Source organism: Diceros bicornis, chromosome 17 (assembly GCF_020826845.1).
Source record: "Diceros bicornis minor isolate mBicDic1 chromosome 17, mDicBic1.mat.cur, whole genome shotgun sequence".
Classification (NCBI taxonomy): Eukaryota; Metazoa; Chordata; class Mammalia; order Perissodactyla; family Rhinocerotidae; genus Diceros; species Diceros bicornis.
The window spans coordinates 18,647,681-18,671,929 of record NC_080756.1 but is presented as its reverse complement, the minus strand read 5'-3'; the positions used below and the strand labels follow the sequence as shown (position 1 = coordinate 18,671,929).

The 24,249-nt window shown below is 46.2% G+C and overlaps 1 protein-coding gene across 1 annotated transcript; it reads right to left on the bottom strand.

Annotated features, from left to right (window-relative positions):
* Window positions 1-929: 929 nt before the first annotated feature.
* Window positions 930-19,534, bottom strand: SMAGP (small cell adhesion glycoprotein). The gene is made up of 6 exons (XM_058559245.1): window positions 19,476-19,534; window positions 18,641-18,814; window positions 18,456-18,538; window positions 17,583-17,654; window positions 2,415-2,495; window positions 930-1,689 (listed from the first exon to the last, which is right to left on the bottom strand). The coding sequence occupies exons 1-6, from the start codon at window positions 19,532-19,534 to the stop codon at window positions 1,511-1,513; spliced, it is 648 nt and encodes a 215-aa protein (XP_058415228.1). The 3' UTR covers window positions 930-1,510.
* Between the last annotated feature and the right edge of the window lie 4,715 nt (window positions 19,535-24,249).

Sequence of the window (24,249 nt, the reverse complement as noted above, 5' to 3'; positions counted from 1 at the left end):
TAGCCTAGTGGTTCAGGTTCTGCACTCCTGCTTTGGCGGCCCAGGTTCGTTTCCAGGTCATGGAACTACACCATCTGTCTGTCAGTTGCCGTGCTGTGGTGGTGGCTCACATAGAACTAGCAGGAGTTACAACTAGGATATACAACCATGCACTGGGGCTTTAGGGAGAAAAAAAATATAGACTGATTCCTCAACTCCTGGGTCTTACCTTGGGTGGACTTGAGCTTGGACAATGGAGGCAGTACATTTAAGACCTCAAAGGAGATATAGCTTAATTCCAAAGTAGACAATATCTGGAGAGCTGTTTTTACCCAAACATTGTGCCTTTTAAACATCTCATTTTGAGACTAAGGCAGATCTAAGAAGCTTCTCTGGGCTTGATTTAAAGGACACTTATGGGGAAAGTGGTAGGTAGATTGTTCCTAGTTTCCTCTGTGTACACATAGAATGGATTCTGGGAAATTCTGGCCCTTGCCAGGATGGAGGCCAAACCAATTCATCTCCCAGGGTATGTTTCTTTTTTCTTTTGCTGAGGAAGATTTGCCCTGAGCTAACATTCATTGCCAATTTTCCTCTTTTTGCTTGAGGAAAGATTGTCCCTGAGCTAACATCTGTGCCAATCTTCCTCTGTTTTGTATGTGGGTCACAGCCACAGCATGGCAACTGATTAGTGGTATAGGTCCGCACCTGGGAACTGCAGAACTTAACCACTAGGCCACGGGGCTGGCCCCAGGGTATGCTTCTAATGACACTCCTCTGGGATAATCTCCCAGGACCATCTTTGTTTCAAACCCCTGAGATTGTTCTGGAAACTTCCTAGAGTTCTTTTTGCTTGGGAGAGAACATAGGCAAAGGACTTAAGCAAAAGAAAATGTCATTGAAGTTTAAGCAGCAATAAGTCAAAAAAAGGTAGTTCTTGCACATGAGAATCCGATTTCTGTATCAATGAAATTTTAATTCTGATAAAAATAGCATAAGTATGAAGTGGTTGGGGAATATGGAAGGGAAGGGCTCAGATTAAGGAATGTAGCACATTCACCAGGAGGTGTGGTCTCTATAGTCTCCTGCCTCTCCTGGCCTGGCCTATAACCGTGGTAGGCAGTCTCTGGGAAGAACTTCTATGGACACTATCTCCGCTTAGGCTGTCACTGGGTGACCAAGCAGGGGACAGAGAAGCCGCTAGAGACCCTAACTCTCTTCTTCCCTTTGACCTGTGAAAAAAGTGAAGATGACTGGGCTCGTACTCAAACGTTGCCTGGTATAGCTCCACCTTGCGGGTTAGTAACAAACACTGGCACTATGACAAAGGCCTGGCTAAAGACATCAGAAGCAGCTTTCTCTGTGTCCCTGGTTCCTGGCTGTTGGCATTTGGCCCTGTGTCCTTGAAAGAAACGAGGTTTGCCCATATCAATCAATGCTTCTCACAGGTGTCAGATAAAACTTTCACCTAATAAATTAAATAGTGTGTTAGCACTGGAGCCTAGATATGCTCCTTGGGGCCGGGGAATTATTAGATGTAATATTCCTCCTTCTCCCTGCCCTTGGCTGAGTCACTCTCCATCTGGAGGATGGTGCTGGGCTCGCCTTCTGCAGGTTCGTAGGTGACGTAGCTGCCTTTGTTCTTGTACAGGTAAAAGAAGATCAAGGTCACGACCGAGAGCAGGGTGAGGAAGACCACGGTGATAACCACTTGGGAAGGAGAGGGAAAATGCAGAGACATTTTCAGCATTGAGGATGTCTCAGTAACTCACAGGTCCCCTGAATTAGACAATTCCTTCACTTTTCCTGAGATCTCCTGTTCTAGTTAACTAGTGTCCATTTCCAAATCCATATTCTCCCACCCCACCCAACTTCCACGGGACATGATATCTGGAGTCTCTTGGTGCTTAGGCCAAGGATACAAGGCTTTTGATTTCTGGCAGAACTGAACGCCCCCTCGACCAGTTCCTGATGATTATGATAGAAACGGGAAGAAGGGAAACAGGAAATAGCTTATCCCAACAGGAAGGGTTTTTTAAATACATAGCCTCCTGTGGGGGTTTCTCAGATCCCTCCCATCCTCTTTCTCACCCACTCAACAAACCACACATATCCTCATCCCCACCCCATACTTGAATGCAGTGCCCATATGCACCTATATCTATTTGTGGCCACCTCCCAACCTATCATTTACTGGCAGTGCCTCTGACACGAAGCCTCTAAGAGTCTTTTATAGCTGAGTGAGAGTCGTGTGCATGTGTGTAAGATAACCTTCACACCAAAACAAGCCCATTAATGGATTTGGTCTCTAATTTGTGGTGCTTTCCTGTAGAGGGAAACTCTTAGCTCATCACAATGGGTTCCTGGCTGTCTCTGGAGTGAGTCAGGCCCTAAACTCCGAAGGTCCCTCGGATTTGGCTCAGAGCCTTTGTTACCTGCAATGAGCGCTGTGCTGGCTTCCGCTTCTGGGGACGGGGCCTGGGTGGCCTGCAGAATGGGGGTGGTTATCAGTTCTTCTGGAAAATTTAGAAAAGTGGAAAAGGAAATGGGGTGAATTCTTTTGTCCTAAAACATATATTTGTCCGTCAAATTTCATCACCCCACCTTCTTCCCTTTGAATTTTGAAAAATTCAAAAATTTATCATTCAACTCCTATGGTAAATCTACATAAAAAAACCTCGAGAGCAGAAGAGCAAATAAACCACCACCCAAAGCCAATGAACATTTTGACAGATTTCTCTCCGCCTAAGATAGTGGTTAAGAGTATGGGCTCTAGATCCTGACTGACGAGGTTCAAACCTGAGGTCTGTCCTTTACTAGCTGTGTGATCTTCGGAAAATTACCTAACCCTTCTGTGCATCAGCTTCCTTATCTGCAAAATGGACATAACAGTACCTACTTCATAGGGTTGTTGTGACATGTAGTAAGCTATAATTAGGAATGAATATTTTTACATAAATGAGATCCAACGATGAGTGTATATACACGTATATATATTTATATTATATGGCACATGCATTTCTTTCTTTCTTTTTTTTTTTTGCTGAGGAAGATTCGCCCTGACCTAACATCTGTGTGAATCTTCCTCTATTTTGTATGTGGCTCACTGCTACAGCATGGCCACTGCCGAGTGGTGTAGGTTCACACCTGGGAACCAAACCCAGGCCGCCGAAGCAGAACGCACCCAACTTAACCACTAGGCCACCAGGCCAGCCCCCATGCATTTCATCAATGTTCTTACAAACTCTTTGTAAACATTATTTTTAAATAATGAAATAATGCTCCTCTCTTATTAAAACACTTTTTTTTTTACACTTCTAGAGTAGGCCCTGCAATTTGAAAGGCTCTGAAGCAAGGTGTCTCCTACCCTAAAATATATCCCACACCTCCTCCTGCTATTGGTCTATCTATCCTTCAGAGTCTGAAAGTTCCACCCCAAAGCCATTACCCACGGTTGGGACACTACAAGACTAGTGGTCTCCACAAGTCTCTCCTAAGGGCTGACATGGGAAGTCAGGAAGCCCATCACTTCTCTTCTAGTTAGCGCTTTAGTGTAGAGTTTGAATAGGTAACAAGTAAAAGTTACTGCAGGACAGAGGTATCCTGGGGAGAATGGGCTGGCTGACCCTAGAATCCCCCACAGGAGGCATCTCAATCTTCATTCAGTCAAGAGTAATAGCAGCACTCATTAACTGCGCACTCTTCGCCAGGGTCTGTGCTAGGCACACTGGGGATCTAACAGTGAGCAAAACAGACCAGGCCCACCTTGACAGAGCTCACGCTCCACCACACCCCAGTTCACAGTTATGAACTGCAGTAAGTGTGACAAAGGAAACATCCGGGCCCTTAGGAGAGCATGTGGCAGAGGGGCCTGATCTAGTCTTCCAGCAGGAACAACCTCCCTGGAAGTAAGATTTGAGCTGGGAGCTGAAGCAGGGGTAGGAGTTTACGGGGTAAAAGGGGCGGGAGGTGGGGCACATTCTAGGCAGAGGGAAGAGCCTGGGTCAAGGCTCTGAGACAAGAGGACTCAGAAGCGGTGTGGCAGGAGCACAGGGCACGAGCAGGATTCCTTCAGGTTTCCATCTAGGGCAAGTGAAATTAAGTCGCCAGCAGTGGTCTGGTAAGCCTGGGAACAGTATTAAGAGGGGCCAGCGGGAGGCCGGCCCGGTGGCGCAAGCGGTTAAGTGCGCGTGCTCTGCTGCAGCAGCCCGGGGTTCACTGGTTTGGATCCCGGGCGTGCACCGACACACCGCTTGGTAAGTCATGCTGTGACGGTGTCCCATATAAAGTAGAGGAAGATGGGTACGGATGTTAGCCCAGGGCCAGTCTTCCTCAACAAAAAAAAAAAAAAAAAAAAGAAGGGCCAATGGGGGTTGAGAGGAGGGCGAAAGGGGTAAAGGGGCACATGTGTACTGCAGTGGATAAAAAGTAGACTGTTGGTGGTGAACATGATGCAATCTATACAGAAACTGAAATAGAATAATATATACCTGAAATTTATACAATGTTAAAAGCCAATATGACCTCAATAAAATAAAATAAATGACAAGAACAAAAAGAGGGGCCAACGGTGTGAAGGGGTCTTTTCACACAGGCCAAGGGGAGGCCTGATGAACTATCCTGGTCCTGCAACAGAGAAAGCAGAGGTGGGGGCCTGGAGCACCTCCCTGTCCCAGGGCTGGGGGAAACCCTTCTCTGCTATTCTCGACTTTATCTGCAGGAATGGTGATACACTCAGCTACTTTGTAGCCTTGAGCAAATGGTTACATCTCTTGATTCATTCACCCATTCTCTTCTGTTACTGATGACGACTACATGTTACTAGGGTGACTTTGTTTACATGTTTAGTGATTAAAAGGGAAAGCTGCTCTGGGTTTGAATCCTGTCCCAGCATATTACTAGGCGACCTTGAGGAAGTTACTAAACCTCTCCGAGGCTCAGTTTCTTGATTTATAAAATGGGAGTGTGGGGGGCAGCTTCTAAGATGGCTTGCAGTGATCCCCCCCTTCTGGTATTTACACCCTTGTGTAAGCCCCTCTCCCTGTGTGTAGGCTGGACCCAGCGACTTGCTTCTAACAAAGAGAATACAGCAAAAGCGATGGAATGCCACTTCAGAGATTATACTGTGACTTCCATCAAAGAGAAGCCCTGAAATTTATCCACCTGATCATTGCCTCAGACTGCTGCCCCTCACCACGCACACCACCTTCCTCCCCAAAATCTCCCAGGGCTCACTCCATTGCACTCCATCTTCCCACCATTGATCTAGAGTTCTGTACAATTGCTCTTAGTTTTGCCTTTCTTTTCTTTTTTTTTTTTTTGTGAGGAAGATCAGCCCTGAGCTAACATCCAATGCCAAGCCTCCTCTTTTTTTGCTGAGGAAGACTGGCCCTGGGCTAACACCCGTGCCCATCTTCCTCTACTTTATATGGGATGCTGCCACAGCATGGCTTGACAAGCAGTGCATTAGTGCGCACCCAGGATCCTAACCTGCGAACCCTGGGCCGCCGAAGCAGAGTGTGTGCACTTAACCACTGTGCCACCGGGCCGGCCCCAGTTTTGCCTTTCTTAAACATTTGAGAACTTAAGATATACAGAGCGCTGAGAAGAACAATGTATGTACAGAAGCTTACATGTAAAGATGAGTAAGGTCCAGCTCAATCAATCAACAACAATTTACTTTGCACCTACCATGTGCCAGAGGCACTGTCATAGACGCTGGGAAAGCAGCAGTGATGAGGTCAACCAGGGACCCGACCCTGGAGCCGAATTTTAGTGAGGGTTCAGAGAACAGATACATGTGACTCTCTGGAAAGAGAATCTGGGAGGGAAGATGATTCCTAATTGGGAAATTGTGCAAATGATTCCAGTTATAACAGCCGCCACTTACTAAGCCCCTGCTTTATGCTGGGTGCCTGATTTACATAATTATTAATCCTTACAACACCAATAACTTCAAAGTAGGTGTTTTTATTTGCTGATGTGGACCCTGAGGCCCAGGGGGAGTTGTGACATGCCTCGTATTACACTTGAAGGCAGAGTGGATGGAGATGAGATCCGAATCCAGGACTACCCGCCCCAATGCCCAAGCCAGGTATTTATGCTAAATCTTCCTACTACCGGAAAAAGAGGAAGAGTTAATGAAAGATAACCGTGAGGCAGCACAACAAGCTTTCCAGAAAGTTCAAGGGTTTAAAAGATATGGATAGAGGCAGAAGAAAAACCAGATGACCACAACCAACCAGACTGTTGTGCTACAAAGAGGGCTCCAATGTGAACTCGCTCATTGGTGACTGGTAAATAGGGAATGAGGTCAGCGTAATGTGGAAGTTATGTTGGTTCATACGCAACTTCCCTAGCGTCATGTTTGATGTAATTAGAGGCAAGCTTTCTACAACTAAAGAGAACATTTCAGCAATATCGAAAGACCTGAAGAAATATAAAATTCAATAGAAGTGCCTTCCTTAGATGCAATCATTGGTTGGTTTCCATTTATATTAAACCATCTGATGAAGCAATAAATACAAACAAAGAAGGTACACAGAAATTTACTTCTATATGAAAACAATGGATTCATGAAGAAGGCAGGTCCTACATCAGATTTTTATTTTTGACGAAAATGGTCTCTGTTGGAAGTGAAGGCTCTCTGGAACCTACTTCTAAAAGGAGGAAGCACACACCCCAGGCACAGGGGGCAAAGGATTCGAGGTTCAATTGCTGGTGGAGATTCAACTGATAATATTTTTATTGAGATTATTATTGTAGTTTTAGGGGCCTCCTTACAAAGTTTCATAAGTTTTTTTGTTTTTCTTTTGTTGTTTTAAAGCTTCAGTGCATGGTTGTGTATCCTAGTTGTTAGTTTAATTCTCTATTTGAGCCGCCTGGTTCCAGGATCGGGAAAGGAACCTGGGCCACGGCAGTAAGAGCACCAAATCCTAACCACTAGACCACCAGGGCTGGCTCAAAGTTTCGTAAGTTTTCAGTGGTCTGTGCCAATCCTGTTTCTCCTGTAAGCCCATTTTCAGTAATGTGATTTCAGAATGTGAGTCTTTCAACAAATGCGCATCAAGTTTTACAGCAGAAATGCCTACATTAGAGGCTGACAGAGACTTAGAAGAATAGCATCAAGAAGCTCTGTATAGCTCGAGCTGGCAAACAAATTTGAAGGACAATTTAAAAAGAGTTATATTTGGAGCAAGAACAGGGAAGAGCTAGGCTTGCTGTTTGGGCCTGAAGGTGTCAGGTTGGAAGTAACAGAGAAAGCAGAATTCTCCTGGCCCTTTTTGCCTCTCTCTCTTAGCAAAGAGAATGATTTTTGCACTAAAGGAGCAGCAGGAGCCTTGGTGATGTGGGGAAGTAAGCTCAAGGGAAGGGACACAACCTGGAAAGTGCCAGGCTAATCTAAAAGGGATTCCAGATAAACGACGGCCAAGGGCACTGAAAGAACGTGTAATGGGATCTCTCTCGGTGATGTAGGAGCTTCTGAGAAAGAGAGGGGCCAGGAGCCTGAAGCCATAGAAGGAAGGCAAATTCTGTAAGCAACTGGTGAGCTTGATGTGGTTTCCCAGAAAAATTCTAGAACAACTTACTAGAGCATGCTTTTGGGGCCTTGATCTTGAAACAGCAAGCATTAGGAGCTGGGAATAGGACAACCACATGCAAGCTGGGTCAGACAAGCTGCACAGCCTGCTCAGACTGAGATTCATAGATAGGGAAATTAAAAAGTTAATTCAACAAGTATTTATTGAGTGTATACTGTGTGCCAGGCTCGGTCCTAGGCTCTGGCCATAGATCAGTGAACAAACAGGCAAAAACCCATGCCTCCACAGTTCCTTAAAAAATTAGACAGAATTATCACATGATCCAGCAATTCCACTTCTGGATATATGTCCAAAAGAAATGAAAGCAAGGGGGGCCAGCCCAGTGGCATAGTGGTTAAGTTTGTGTGCTCTGCTTTGGCAGCCCAGGGTTTGTGGGTTCGGATCCTGGGCGCAGACCTACACACCACTCATCGAGCCATGCTGTGGTGGCATCCCACATACAAAACAGAAGAAGGCTGGCACAGATGTTAGCTCAGCGACAATCTTCCTCAAGAAAAAAAAAAAAAAAGGAAGATTGGCAACATACGTTAGCTCAGGGCCAATCTTCCTCACACACACAAAAAAAGAAAACAAATGAAAGCAAGAATTTGAACAGATATTTGTACACCAATGTTCATAGCAGCATTATTCACGATAGCTAAAAAGTGAAACAACTCAAGCGTCCATGAACAGATGAATGGATAAACAAAATGTGGTACTTACATACAATAGAATATCAGCCTTAAAAAGGAAGGAAATCCTGTCACATGCTACAACATAGATGAACTTTGAAGACATTATGCTAAGCGAAACAAGCCAGTCACAAAACCACAAATATCATATGATTCCACTTATATGAGGTACCTAGAATAGTCAAATTCATAGAGGCAGAAAGTAGAATAGTGGTTACCAGGAGCTGGGAGGAGGGGAGAATGGGGAGTTATTGTTTACTGGGTAGAGTTTCAGTTTGGGATGATGAAAAATTTCTGGAGATGGATAGTGGTGATGGTTGCACAACAACGTGAATGTACTTAATGCCACAGAACCGAATACCTAAAAACTGTAAATTTTATGTTCTGTATAATTTTACCACAATTAAAAAAAAACCTTTCTTCATACAATTTGCATTCTGAGAGGGGGAAGATGGACAACAGACAAGATAAACAAGTGAAAGACATAGTGTATTAGATGTTGATTAGTGCCATGTAGAAAAAAAAGCAGGAAGGGGGATAGGCAGTTGGGATGTGGATGGGGTGGTCAAGGAGACTCCCTGATGAGGTGACTTGGGTAAAGACCTAAAGAAGGTGAGGGAGGCAGCCCAGCAGAGACCTGGGAGAGGCAGAGGGAACAGCAAGTTCAAGCTAGGGCTACCCATAACATGGAAAGCACCTGGGGCCGTCGCACGGTTGGCAGATGGCACGTTAAAGGTGCGGCACAGAGCTCACGTGAAGGGGGCAAAGGAGACAGCAGGAGGAGATGAAGTGGAGGGGGCTGTGTGGCATGGGTGTCATAGGCCATGTAGGGACTTGGGCTTTCCCAGCGAGTGAGATGGGACCCTTTTAGAGGTTTTGGAGCAGAGACTGATTGGATTTATATGTTAAAGCAGTGCTTCTCCACTCTGTTGCGCATAAGAATCTCCTAAGGGTCTTGTTAAAATGCAGATTCTGATTCAGTAGGTCTGAGGAGGAGCCTGAACTTCCAAAGGCCACACTTTTGAAACCCTGAGACCACCAGGTTTTGAGGAAGCCCAATCTAGTCCACTGGAGGATGAGCGACCACATGGGAGAAAACTGAGGCACCGCAGGCTCAGCTGACAGCCAGTCCCAACGGCTAGACGTCTGAGGGAGGTCATCTTGGACCTTCCAGCCCAGTGGACCTTCCAGCGCATTGCAGCTGCATGAGTGAGCACAGGTGAAGCCAGCAGAGCAGAGCCCCGCCAACTCACAGAATTGTGAGAAACAATAAATTGCTATTTTTTTTTAAGCCACTAAATGTTGAGGTGGTTTGCTATGTAGCAATAGGTAACTGAAACAGAATGAAACAGAAATTGACTTTAAAGGATCTCTTTGACTGCAGTGTGGACAACAGGCTGTGGGAAGGTGGGGACAGGAGGAGAAGCAGGCTGGACCCGGCACCAGCGCACGGTTGCATCCACCCAAAGAGGGAGCCTTCTCCTAGTTTGCATGAAAGCATTGACCGGGTCTAGCAGCAGCCCAGTGAGAAAGTGGAGAGATTCTGAAGCTAAGACTGACAGGATGTGGGGTAGAGTCATGTAGGCCTGAGTAACTGGAGGGAGGGAAGGGGTGGTGTTACCAGAGATGGGAAAGCCTGCAGGAGGAACAGATTTGGAAGGCAAGATCCAGAGTTCAGTTTTGGACATGATTGCTTATTAGATCTCCAAGTGCAGATGTTAAGACCGGAATTTTGGGAAGAGGTCTGGACTGGAGATTTAAAAAGTCAGCATATTGAAGATGATAAGACTGGATGAGATCACCAAGGGAGTAAGCACAGATAAAAAGGACCAAGGACTGAGCCCAGGGAAGAAACAGCGAAGGAAACTGAGGAGTAGCAGCCAAAGAGATCAGGTACGAGGACCACTGGGTTTTGCCAGGCAGAGTCACAAAGGACCCCAACGAGAGCAGCTTTGGTGAAGTGCTGAGTATAAACCCCTGGTTTACAGCGGGTTCAAGAAAAAAATGGAAGGAGTGGCACTGGAGGCAGAATATAGATAAACTCTTTTTTTCTGTAAAGATGAACAGAGAAATGGGGCTGTAGCTGGAGGGAGAAGGGAGTTTAAGTTTTTTGTTTGTTTATTTTTGCTTTTTTTTAGGATGGAAGAAATGACAGCATGTTTATGTAAGGACAGGAATGACACAGATGAGAGGGAACAGCTAATGGTGCAAGAGAGGACAGTGGCTGGAGCCCTGTCCTTGAAAGGATGGGATCTAGTGCACAAATGGGGGCTTGGCTCAGACAGAACATAGATTGTTCACTACTAATGTGTACATGGGCACAGAAGTAGATAATAGGTAGATGGGGGAAGTAGGAGCCTTTGAGTAAATGCAGACCCCTGCAGACCCAGGGAAGGATTGACAAATATGTAAAAGACTCAAAGCCAGAGGGGCAACTACTAAGCTGATAAACAGAGAGATTTCAAATCACTGGAGAAATGGGCCAAATTGAACAAGATGAGAATTTAACAGACCCCTTGCTCTTAGGTCCAGGAAACCAACTACTCAGAAGCAAAATGGGGGAAGAATGAGGAAGCCACAGCTTAGTAGCAGCATATGTAACAGACTTACAGTGGGATCACTAGAAGCAACTGACACTGCAAGGATATACTCCAAACAGCCCAAGAGCGATAGCGAGGTTGTAGCATTTTAGATGGTTTCTATTTTCTTCTATATACTTTCCTTTATCTTCCAAATTTCTTACGATGATAATTACTTTTATACTCATAAAAAATTTTAAACTTGCTGTTATTTTAGGCACGAATATGGTCTCTACTAATGGAGGCAACAGTGCAGCCCTACTGTGCACCATTCCTAGACTGCTGAGTTGCGTCCGAGTGTCACAATTTTGAGATAAGCAGCCAACATAGTGAATGGCTTGGAAACCATATCAGATAAGGAAAGCTTGCAAGAGAAAGACCAGAGAGAAAACTTAGGGGGTGCCTAGAACTGGAATGCTGTCTTCAAATACACCAACAGATGACCTGTGCAAGAGGTGTAATGGGAGAAACTAAGGGGAGACAGATGTCTCCTTCAGAGAAGGAAGAGCAAAACTGGACAGATGCTTCATGGGGTATTGGAGAGAGAATTCCAGCACGGATTGGGAAACTGAACTAGATGACCCTCAGGACCTTTCTCAGCCTTAATTTTGAAATTTTTATAAATTGCAAGTGTTCTATCAGAATTCTCTTCAAAATCAAATTTTTGAACTGGTGAAATCTCAGCGAAGTCTATAGTTTAGTTAGCAGTATTGTACCCATGTCAATTTCTTGGTTTTCACAAATGTATCATGGTCATACAAGATACTAATATTAGGGGAAACTGGCTGAAGGGTATATAGAAACTCTCTGCACTAGTTTTTCAATTTTCCTATAAATCTAAAATTATTCCAAAATAAAATATTTATTTTAAAAAAATCAAAATTTTGAACTCCACTCCACATAAAAGAGCTTTTCTCAGACTAAGGTCAGAGAGTGTCCTGGGAGCTAATGAGCTAAGGCCTTCAGGATTCAAGTATCAGAATTGTAATCTATATTTGTGATTTACGATTTACAAAACATACATTATTTTATCTCCACCCCAAGAATGTGACATAAGCAGGGTTGGTATTATCATTATGTACAAGCCAGAAAACTGAGGCAGCTCAGCAAGCTGCATCAACCAGCCCAGGGTCACTCAGCATTTATCTGAGCAGGGTTTCTAATCTTGTGTCTTCATTCCAAGGTTCTTTCCACCACACACTACCAACTCTCCAAGTTCTGGAAACATCCCTGCTCTGCCTCCAGCTACACATTTTGTTTACGTGTGCACTGGATGTGGTCCTCTGAGTTTTACTGCAGAATGGAAAGGGTGTCCACCGTAGCGCTAGTTGCAAAAGTGACACATATCTGAATGCCCATCGGCAGAGCAATGATTAAAAAAATTATAGGCCATTCATTCTGGAAGCACTATACAGTTGTTAAAAAGAACGTGGTAGGGCCGGCCCCGCCGCTTAGCGGTTAAGTGCACGCGCTCCGCTACTGGTGGCCCGGGTTCGGATCCCGGGTGCGCACTGACGCACCACTTCTCCGGCCATGCTGAGGCCGCGTCCCACATACAGCAACTAGAAGGATGTGCAGCTATGACATACAACTATCTACTGGGGCTTTGGGGGGGAAAAAAAAAAGATACATTTCAAAAAAATAAAAGGAACGTGGTAGATCTGCAATTACTGGGACAGGATATATGGTTAGATGAAAAAAGCAAATTGCTAGGGCAGCAGATGTAATATGACTACATGTTTGTAAAAAAAGTAAATTAAAATAAAACTATAAACACGCATAGATATGTGTCTATATATACATAAGAAAGGTCTAGAAGGCTATTCCCTGAGGAACATGTAATAGCTTTTTTTTTTCAATTATTTTATTGAGGTCATAATGGTTTATAACATTGTGTAATTTCAGGTGTACATTATTATTTATCAGTTTCTGTATAGACTGCATCGTGCTCACCACCAACAGTCTAATTTTTATCCATCACCATACATATGTGCCCCTTTACCCCTTTCGCCCACCCCCCAAGCCCCCTTCCTTCTGGTAACCCCTAATCTTTTCTCCTTATCCATGTGTTTGTTTATCTTCCACATATGAGGGAAATCATGTGGTGTTTGTCTTTCTCTGTCTGGCTTATTTCACTTAACATAATACCTTCAAGGTCCATCCATGGTGTTGCAAATGGGACGATTTTGTCATTTTTTATGGCTGAGTAGTGTAATAGCTTTTTTTTTTTTAAATAATTTTATTTATTTATTTTTCCCCCCAAAGCCCCAGTAGATAGTTGTATCCATAGTTGCACATCCTTCTAGTTGCTGTATGTGGGACTCGGACTCAGCATGGCCAGAGAAGCGGTGCGTCGGTGTGCGCCCGGGATCTGAACCTGGGCCACCAGCAGCGGAGCGTGCGTACTTAACCGCTAAGCCACGGGACCAGCCCCTGTAATAGCTTTTTAATGAAGAAAATAAACAACAACAATGAAGTAAACTAAGCTCAAGAAGCCTGGCATAAAAGGGGGGAAAATGGCTTACAGCTTTCCCGCCATTATCTCCTGTTCCTACCCCATTTCTCTCCCGCCTCCTGGTCCAAACAAAGGAATAATAATGTTACCCTCTTCCTTCCCTTCTCAGGCTTGGAAAGACAGCAGCGCTGTTCTTCTTTTAGGTGGGAGCCCTCGGACAGAGGACCACAAGACTTGAGGCTCCACCCAAATCCTAACCAACAGCAAATGAACTTCAAGATCCAGCTTGCTCACTCACTTTTTCTTTTGTTAACCCAGATACCAGTTGGTTTCTTTGTGGCCCTTGTTCCGGGGCTACATCTCTTATCACTGAGGCATCAGATCCTTTGCCATCTGAGTCTGCCAACCTACTTATTTGCTCTAGACCTGCCCAACAAAGGGCGGCTCCCCCAATTCTCCTTCCCATGGGAACACGCCCTGGAATTCTGCTCCCTTTCTCCTTCCTTCTCTTTCATGTGCCTCGGCCAGCGGGGCGGTGTGAGACTCAGAGAGCAGTATACCGTGGTGGAAAGAACACAGGCTTTGGAGTAAATCAGACTTGGTGCAAAATCCTGACTCTGCTGTTATTAGCCACACGACCTTGGGAGAATTTCTTTTTGTTGTTGTTGTTGAGGAAGATTAGCCCTGAGCTAACATCTGTTGCCAATCCTCCTCTTTTTTGCTGAGGAAGATTGGCCCTGAGTTAACATCCGTGCCCATCTTCCTCTATTTTATGTGGGATGCCACCACAGCATGGCTTGATGAGTGGTGCATAGGTCCGCTCCTGGGATCCACACCTGCGAACCCCGGGCCATGGAAGCAGAGCACGCGAACTGAACCACTAGGCCACCAGGCCAGCCCCATGGGAGAATTTCTTAACCTCTGAAAATGTCTTAACTTCCCTGAACCTCAGTTTTTGCTTCTGTAAAATGAGAATAAAACCTGCTCACAGGGTTATGGTGAGGAATAAGCAAGATGAAGAATGCTGAGTGTCTAATCCAGAGTGAAGACAACCTAGAGGCAGCTAGTGTGACGAGGTGGTGAGGGACTGACTTTACCTCGTGGTGTGGGGGCAGAGCCCACAATGCCAGGTTCCATCCGACCCTACTTCTGACAGGGTGATTTACGCACTAGGCACAGCAGGCACGGTGCCTAGGGTCCACAATACTACTTCTAGAGGCTCAGGAAAATGTTTTTTAATGATTTTAATTGTAATGATTTTAATTTCTGGGTTTTTTTTTTTGTTTTTTTTTTTTGGTGAGGAAGATCAGCCCTGAGCTAACATCTGCCAATCCTCCTCTTTTTGCTGAGGAAGACTGGCGCTGGGCTAACATCTGTGCCCATCTTCCTCCACTTTATATGGGATGCCGCCACAGCATGGCTTGACAAGCGGTGCATCGGTGCGTGCCCGTGATCTGAACCCTGGGCCACCATAGGGGAGCGCCTGCACTTAACCGCTACACCACCGGGCCAGCCCCTAATTTCTTTTAAAGTCACAAGAAAAAAACAGAACATTTAGATCAAGGAAATTGTAATATTGTTATATCAATCAATTATTAATTATAAATACAACTATTAATGATTTTATTATATTAACATTATATTCTTCCTTACACCAATGCAGTCGTAAAATACAATTTTTAATAAATATCTTTTTTAATGGAGGAACGGGCCTACAAAGGCAAAAATGCCTAGGGCCCATGAAAATCATAATGTGGCCCTCACTTTCTATACTCCTGAAGGATATCTCCTTTATAGATTGATTAAGGAAAAGGGATGCGAGGGGGCATAGGTGGGGAGGTGGGGAAGAGATGGGCAAGACCCTCAATTACCCCATCCTTCAAAGTACAAGCCCTCATCCTGTCTGTGATTTCTCCATTCCTGTCTCTGAACTTACATTTGCTTGGACCCAGTGGGTATGATATGTCCTAAAATACCACTTCACTCATGTCACTCACTGGGTCAAGAATGTAAATATATAATTCAATAACAATAATAAAAGAAGCCAATTAAAAAATGGGGAAGGATTTGAATAGATATTTCTCCAAAGAAGATATACAGATGGCCAATAAGCACATGAAAAGACACTCAACATCACTAATCATTAGGGAAATGTAAATCAAAACCACAATGAGAGACCACTTCACATTAGGATGGCTACTATCAAAAAAACAGAAAATAACAAGTGCTGTCAAGTGTGGAGAAATTGGAACCATTGTGCATTGCTGGTGAGAATGTAAAATGATGCAGCTGCTATGGAAAACAGTATAGCAGTTGCTCAAAAAATCAAACACAGAATTACCATATGATCCAGCAATTCCACTTCTGGGTATATACCCAAAAGAATGAAAGCAGGGACTCGAAGTGATAGTTGTACACCCACGTTCACAGCAGTATTATTCACAACAACCAAAAGGTGGAAGCAACCCAAGTATCTATCAATGGATGAATGGATAAACAAAATGATATATATTATATATATAAAAAATGATAGAGGCCGGCCCCATGGCATAGCGGTTAAGTGCGAGCGCTCCGCTGCTGGTGGCCCGGGTTCGGATCCCGGGCGCGCACCGACGCCCCGCTTGTCAGGCCATGCTGTGGCGGAGTCCCACATAAAGTGGAGAAAGATGGGCATGGATGTTAGCTCAGGGCCAGTCTTCCTCAGCAAAAAGAGGAGGATTGGCATGGATGTTAGCTCACGGCTGATTCTCCTCACACACACACAAAATGATATATATACATTATATATTTTTCAGCCTTAAAAAGAAAGGAAATTCTGACACATGTACGACATGGATGGACCTCAGAGACGTTATGCTAAGTAAAATAAGTCTAACACAAAAGGACAAATATCGTATGATTCCACTTATATGAGGTACCTAGTCAAATTTATACAGATAGAAAGTATGGTGGCCGTCAGGGGCAGGGAGAAAGGGGAATGGGGAGTTAATGTTTAATAACACCGAGATTCAGTTTGGGAAGATGAAACAGTTCTGGAGATGGATGGTTGCACAACAATATGAATGTTAATACCACTGAACTGTACACCAAAAAATGGTTAAAATTGTAACATTATGTATATTTTACCACAAATTAAAAAAAAGTAAAAGAATGTAGATAGTTGCCCTTTTGCCCAAATCCTAATCCCTCAGCTAGCTGCCAGAGCATCACCTTTTCCCTATGGGCAAGTTAATCCTGGAGGACCTCTGCTCTCTCCTCCAGGACACCCTCCAGGGTAAATACAGTCTCTAGTTTCACACATGGCGCTACCTTCATCTGGAACACCTGCTGCACCTCTCTTTGCCTGTACTAAACCTCATCCATCCTTCAAGTGGAAGGGCTCCATCCCTTTCCCCACTCATGAAGCCTTTGCTGACCAATCTAGACTTCTACCCATTTCTTCCTTTTCTTATCTCTCACCAGACAACAACAGTCTGAATTGTGTGTACCACCAGTCACAGAAGACACTGTCTTAGACTTCCCCTGGGGTTGTCACTCACCTGTTTCCACATCAGTAAAGCAGAGAACGTCTGTCCTAATGACAAATGAGACTGTGTATACGAAAATAAAGGTTTATCGACCGACCAAGGTTTTGTTCCTCTCTGACCCTAACTAGCACATAATGAAAACAATCCATGAAGATCTGATGGTTTGTCCAGCTCAGCTTGGTTATGAAACGAAAGGTGGGAATCCATTCTCAGCATGATGAGAGATGGATCTCTGCCTGAGCATAGCTCCAGGGAACAATGGGTTTTTGATGCTGGAGTGTATCATCAGAGGAGTGGAATTAGAAAGCAAGCAGATCCCTTCCAGGGGAAGGCGGATTTCTCACAAGCACCCAATAATAATAACCAACGTTACTGAGTGCTTACTAGATACAAGACACTGTGGTAGGTGTTTTATATGGGTTACCTCATTTAATCCTCACAAATAACCTCATAAAGACAGTACTATTTCCCCCATTTTACAAATGAGGAAACTGGAGCTTAGAAGTTAGATGACTCACTCAAGGCCACAAAGCTTTACACGGTAGTGCCAGGAACTGGCCCAGGGCCCTGAGACCAGATTCAAACCGCACTAAAGCATGCATCTAATTGCCTTCTGCTTCCTCCCAGGACCTTTCTTGGTGTGAGGCAGGCGAGAGAGGAGGGAGGGTCTCCCATCTGGGCTGAGGCCCCAGGGACCTCCAGGACTGGGCTGGAGGTAGTGGATGTTGAACGAGTTTCTACCATTCCGGGTGGGAAAGGCCTTCACCTACCTCCAGGAGAGGGCGTGGTCGGAAGGCTAGTCATCGCAGCAAGGGGATGGGCGCCTTGAGGAACGAGCAGATCTGTAAGAAGAGGGACAAAGACAGGAATGAGGTGGGTGGGCCCCTGCTTGGGGCTGGAGACGACTGGAAATCCCTGGAAAGCCTTTGGTGCCGGGTTTTCCTGAGTCCCTTCCCATTTCCTCTTCTCTCCGTGGAGCTGGTCCTAAACTCTTCTCTATTGGTTTCCCTGAGTATGTCCTCAGGCCGCACGTTATCAAGAGCAGTTCCGAGACCTCCTGCATTTGGGGTGCGTTACCTTTGAACGGTCTACCCCGAGATCCTTTCACTGGGCCACCACATGTACCTAAGGGATTTCTCACGGCCTGAGAAAGTTAGGCAAAGTGATGCAAATTAGCAGCGGTCCCAGCGTCACCAAACCGCGGTAACAGGAACCCCGCTCTTTCGCAGCCCGAGGTCGGGCGGAGCCATCCACTAGGTGTCAGGAGAGGCCCGGGCGGGCAGGCCCCGCGGCCGCGCAGGTGCCGGCGGGGGGCTGGGACGCGCCCTGAGGGCGGGGGGCGGGAGCCAGGCCCAGCACCGGGAGGAGAGGGTCCTCAGTCGCCTCTGGCCCGTCTGGGTCAGCCCGTGCTCCGGTCTCCCGTCGAACCTCCCTTCACGTCCACTGAGCCGTCCGAGCACCGTCTGCCGGACCCCACGAGCCGGCCGCTGGGCCGAACCCCACTTGGCCCGGCCTGGCGCCCCGGGCGCCCTGGGACCCTGGAACCTCCGCGGACGTCGGGGGTCCGCCCCGAGGACCCGGCGGCGGTCTGGCCCCACCGCCCCGCCCCCCGGCCCGGCCCGGCCCCGAGCCCCCCGTGTTACCGGCACAGGAGGGGCTGGCCGCGCTCCCGGGGCGCCGGGCCCGGCCACCCGCTCCCAGCCGCTGCGACGGGAGGCTGCGGCCCCTCTCGGTTCAGCGCCCGCGGTGGCCGAGGTGACGGTAGGGAGTGTGGGCGGCGCGGCCCGGCCCGCCCGCCCCCCGTCCCCTCCTCCGCGGCTCACCTTACCAGTCGGACGGGCTGCGGGGAGGCCGGCGCCGCGCCGCGTCTCTGAGCTCGCCGGGGGCGGGCACCCAGAGCCTCGCCGGGACCCTCCGAGGGACGCCGAGCCGGGGACGCCGCCGAGAGACGAGCGGAGTTGGCGGCAGAGGCCGGCCGGGAGTGGGGGTGGGGGCCGGCCGACTGGGTGGGACAGGAAAAGAGGAGAGAAACCGCCCTCTGCAGGTTCCCTCTGTCCGCCGGGCCGCCTCTGCTCCCCCGGGAGGAAAGCCTGCCTTTCCTTCTCGGATTGTCACTCTACTCTCCATCCGGAGCCGCTTCCTCCCTCGCCCCGAGCCGCCGGAGGGCATGGGATCTGAACCCGGCGCTAAGTGGGATCCGTCCGCTCTCCCCGCGATTGACGACGTTATTTGAATTCTCCGCAAATGTGGAAAGTCACATGTACTTGGTTTGCTATCAGTTACGTAAATAGGTCTGTGTCCAGAAGCTTGGGGCATAAGCTGGCTTAGTGGGCACACTCTGGCCGTGAAGCAGGGAGGTGAGCTGAGGATGGGAACGTTTCCCCACCCGGATCTTCCTTGTCCCACATGCATCTGGGTCAATGTAGTGCAGAAGTTAAGGGCGTCGCGGACTTTGGATTCAAACAGTCCCAGCTCCACTGCTTGTCAGCTGTGTGACTTTGGGCAAATTACTTAATGTCTCTAAAATCTGTTCCCTCATCCTGAAGGGGGGACTGAAAGTGATAATGCCTATGAAGCCATTCCATAGCCAGGGTTCTAGCACATGGTAAGCGCCTCAATTTAACCATTAGTCAATGCCATACTTTAGCCACTTCTTGACTCACTTCTTGATGACAGCAAATGTTCCCAAACGAATGAGGAACTCAATGACTAAGGATGTCATAGTATAACACGGGCTGTTGACCTCGGACAACTCACTTCTGTTTCATTTCTCTTATCTGGGGCAGTACCTGTCTCAGTGTCACTGTGGGGGTGGAATGAGTTAATACATCTACAGCATTAGAACCTTACCTGGCACGTGGTAAGCGCTCAGTAACTGCTAGCTATTGTTACCTTGGCTTCTGGTTAAGGTTAGACCTCTTGTGGTTACTCTGCCTTCCATCCCAGTGGTGCAGACTTCTGGGCTTACTTCTTATTCCCTTGAGGAGGTCTCTAGGTTTGGGAACCAGCATTTACATAGATCGATAGGTTTAGTGCATGTTCATTTGGCGAACAAAGACAGAAAGAGAACGTCTTAGAGGACAGAGGCAGAGTGTGAGAAAACACCAGAGACATACATAAAACAAGCAAGGGTAAGTGCTTTCATTCCTAAAGATGTTATTTGGTTGGTGAAAACCCAGGGGAAAAAATAGAATAAGTTGATGAAATTCATTTTATTTATTTTTTTTAATTTTATTTATTTTTTTCCCCCAAAGCCCCAGTAGATAGTTGTATGTCATATAGCTGCATATCCTTCTAGTCGCTGTATGTGGGACGCGGCCTCAGCATGGCCGGAGAAGCGGTGCATTGGTGCGCGCCTGGGATCCAAACCCGGGCCACCAGCAGCGGAGCGCACACACTTAACTGCTAAGCCACGGGGCCGGCCCCCATTTTATTTAAAGATATTTTTAAAGGCATAGCAGTTATCAGTAAGGAAGAAGAAAGCCCACGGGGTAGAAACTGTGAATCCAACCAAGAATGGCAAAGAAAAGGATAGGAAGCCAAGTGTATCTGTTGTTAGTCCCGACAGTTGACTTCTAGTGACCCTGTGTACAGCAGAGGGAACCCTGCCTGGTCTTTTTGCACCATCCTCTCACCTTCCGGCGCTCTATCAGACAATGCTCCGCTGCTATTCATAGGGTTTTCATGGCCAATTTTTCGGAAGGCGGTGGCCAGGTCCTTCTTCCTAGTCTGTCTAGTCTGGAAGCTCTGCTGAAACCTGTCCACCATGAGTGACCTTGCTGGTATTTGAAATACAAGTGGCATAGCTTTCAGCATCACAGCAACACACAGCCACCACAGCATGACAACTGACAGATGAGTGGTGTGGTTCCCTGACAGGAAATGAACCCAGGCCACAGTGATGAGAGCCCCAAATCTTAACTACTAGACCACCAGGGCTGGCTCATCTATGTGTATGCATCTCTATATAGAATGAATTGCAAGAGCATCACCCAGTCCCTGCCTTCCAGCAATGTGAAGGACAATATTGATAGACTAGGTAAGATGTCCAGAGAACACTAGAAACATCCAGAATATATGGGATACGCCAAAGAGCAGAGTACACACACTGTTTACAATATTGCTAATTTTATGCTAAATTGGGTGCTGAGCATATGCATATTGGATCCTATTTTTCTGCATGTTTACACTTTTAAAATGAATGGTGTGTGCCTATAGGGATAAAACCATTTACCAGGAAACCTTTTAAGGTTACATTTTAAAGAAAAAAAAAAGATGCTTGTGAGAGACTATTAAGCATCAAATTAAATTGTGAAAAAGTAACACAGCAAATCAGTAGTCAGTTGGGCTGGATGGCCTCTGAGAGACTGTGGTTCTAACAATCTTCAATACATAATGGAATATGCTATGGGGGAGACCAACCCAGATACAAGAAAAATCTCAACCTTTTCTGGAATTCATGGTCAGCTTGTCAGTAAATGCAAGCGATTGTCCATTTTTGGAATTTAACCCTTAGAATTTGAATTTCTGTTTCTCTTGGATATTCTTTTATCTGAGGACTGGCCAGGCTGACCTTTTCATTAACTTATATTCATCTTGCTGCCAGCCCTGGTGGTCCAGTGGTTAAGATTCCTCGTTCTCTGCTCCGGGTTCATTTCCCTGTCGGGGAACCACACCACCCATCTGGGTTGTCGTACTCTGGCAGCTTCGTGTTGCTGTGATGCTGAAAACAATACCAGCAGGGTCACCCATGGTGGACAGGTTTCAGTGGAGCTTCCAGACTAGACAGACTAGGAAGAAGGACCTGGCCACTCACTTCCGAAAAATTGGCCATGAAGACCCTATGAATAGCAGCGGAGCATTGTCTGATGTAGCACCGGAAGTGAGAGGGTGGTGCAAAAAAGATCAGGCAGGGTTCCATTCTGCTGTACACAGGGTCGATAGGAGTTGGAATTGACTTGGGGGCACTAACAAAAAACAGATAGATGATGAATGAAGCCTCACATGTTGGTGAGCTACCAGTGTTCTCCAAGGATTAAATGCTAAACCTCAGAAACTGGAGCAGCTGTCCTTTTGTCAACACACCTCCAGGGGCCCAGGGCAGGGGATGAGAGATATTCATCTCCACCCAATTTTATTGGCTGTCAGCCCCTTCTTGTGCTGCTGCCAGGATGGCAGTCTTCTAAGTCCTAGCCTTTCCCCTGGACAACCTTACCATTTTGTAAATCAGGATAAACAATTTGCTTCCTAGCCGGGACTATCTACCTTAGATAAGCAAAATTATTACCTGTTCCCAGCATACTGGCCCTTTCCCCTGCCTTCCTGGAGCCTCCAGCAGAGCCATATGCAAATGAAGTATCAATCTCACAATTCAGTAAATTTTTCCACTTCAGTTGTGCCTCTGTTGTAGCAGTTACCTTGGGTGCTTGTCTCCCTTGACCAGACTGTAAGTCCCTGGAAGTCCTCTCTGGCACACTCCCCAAAGAAGATGTTTCCTAGGAGATGAGCGTCAGGGAAAGCCCTGCAGAGAAAAGGCTTGAACGGGGTTTTGCCAGGTGAATGTGGGAGAAGCATTCCAGTCATGGAGGGGCTTGGACAGCAGGAAGCCTGTACTCCCAGCATTCCCCGCCCCTCCTTCCAATACCCCTGGAGCAGCACTCCCAGCAGTGATTCTCAGTGCCAAGGGAGTGGGATGCCTTTTAGGAGAAGTATTAAACTAGAGAAGGGGGCATGCAACCTCCTCTCCATTACAGTAGTAGAGATCCTTTGAAGGTTTTTAAATAAAGAATTAACAGGATTAGATCTTAGAAAAATGACTCCTAAACACAAACATGTTATTTCCCTAACAGACACATCTACTGGAAAGTCCTACAAGGTCTCAAACTCCTTGTGTCCAATGTTTGTACAGGTCACCCAATAAACTGCACATCAAGTGTACAATTTGATCAGTTTTGACACATGTATACATCCATTAAACCATCATCACAATCCAAATTATGAACACTTCTAACACCTCAAAAGTTTTCTCGTGCTTCTTTGTAATCCACCCTCCTTAGCATCGCCCCCACTGATCTGCTTCCTGTCATTGTAGACACTAACGTGCCCCCACCCCCCAACTGGCTAGTTAGATTCTTTCTCCAGGGAATCTGGATCTGGAAAGTGGCAGAAGGTGGCTGGAACCGAGTCTTGCAATGACAGCTGTCTAGACAGGCAGTTCATTCATTCCTGCTACAGACACCTGTGGGCTGGTTCTCGTCCTTTCTGCAGCCTGGTTGTTCTTTCAGTTCTATGAGCTGCCTAATAGCTTTCCAATATATCCTTTATTGCTTAATTGTGTCAGTTTGTTGCTTGCAACCAAAGAACCCATATACAATGCACTTCCTCCTATAGTCACAATTTCAGAGAATGGCACCACCAAATTCTAGTCTCTCAAGCCTAACCTAGAATAATTCCTGAAAACTTCAGTCTTCACCATGTCTTCTAACCCGCTGCTAAATCCTGCCCATTCTGCTCCCTGCTCAATATTCTCACTGTCTCTATAAAGTTCTTACTTTTTTTCCTCATCATTATTTCTCTAGTACCTAGTACAGTGCTTGGCACAGAGCAGGTACTCTAAACGCTTGTTAAATGACTGAATGAATGCTGACATTGTCCATCGCCCCTAGAAATAAAAGCAAAGATGGATGAGCGTTTGCATGTGATGTGTGTTTATCAGGGTGACAGGACTTTAAAGTTAGTTTTTAATGTTTTCACAGAAGCATATGATAGGACTTGAATCCAGGACTTCTGACTCCATATTCCACGCATTTCCATTATATTTTCATACTTTGTATCCTTTCCCTTCACTTGGAGTTCCATTTCTTCTTCCATCCTGCTCAGATCCTCATTTACACCAAGTACCAGATTGTAAACACTAGACACAGCTCTAAAATGTAACCCCTTTCCAAGGGTATTTGCTTATTAACCAAAGAGATGGGGGGACATGCAGTAAAGTATCTAGATTGAGGAGAGGAGCCCCTGGCATCATCAAAGAGTTACAGCCAGCAGGTAGGGTGAGCTGGAGGTCAGGGATGTGACTCAAGCTTTCTGAACCTGGGGTAGAATCAATAACCTTGCCTAAGTGAGAACAGTGTGCTGGGCTGGAACAACTCCCTGTGAATCCGTACATACAATAGCAGTTTATTCAACAATCTGAAAATCTGTTCTGTAAGTCATGCAAAATGACTGGTAAGTCAAAGATTTGTTCACTATTCTCTGAGTACGCATGGTTGTGTGTCTCGGCGTGGACAAGTGTCTGTGTCTACAGACACTTTTGCTTCTTATAGTCATTTCAGTCCCACTTTAATTAATATATAAAGTCTTACTATTCTAACAAGGCTAAAACCTGAATTAAATATTCCCTGAGTCTAATAGTCTCTTCTCCCAAGCCTGCCTCCC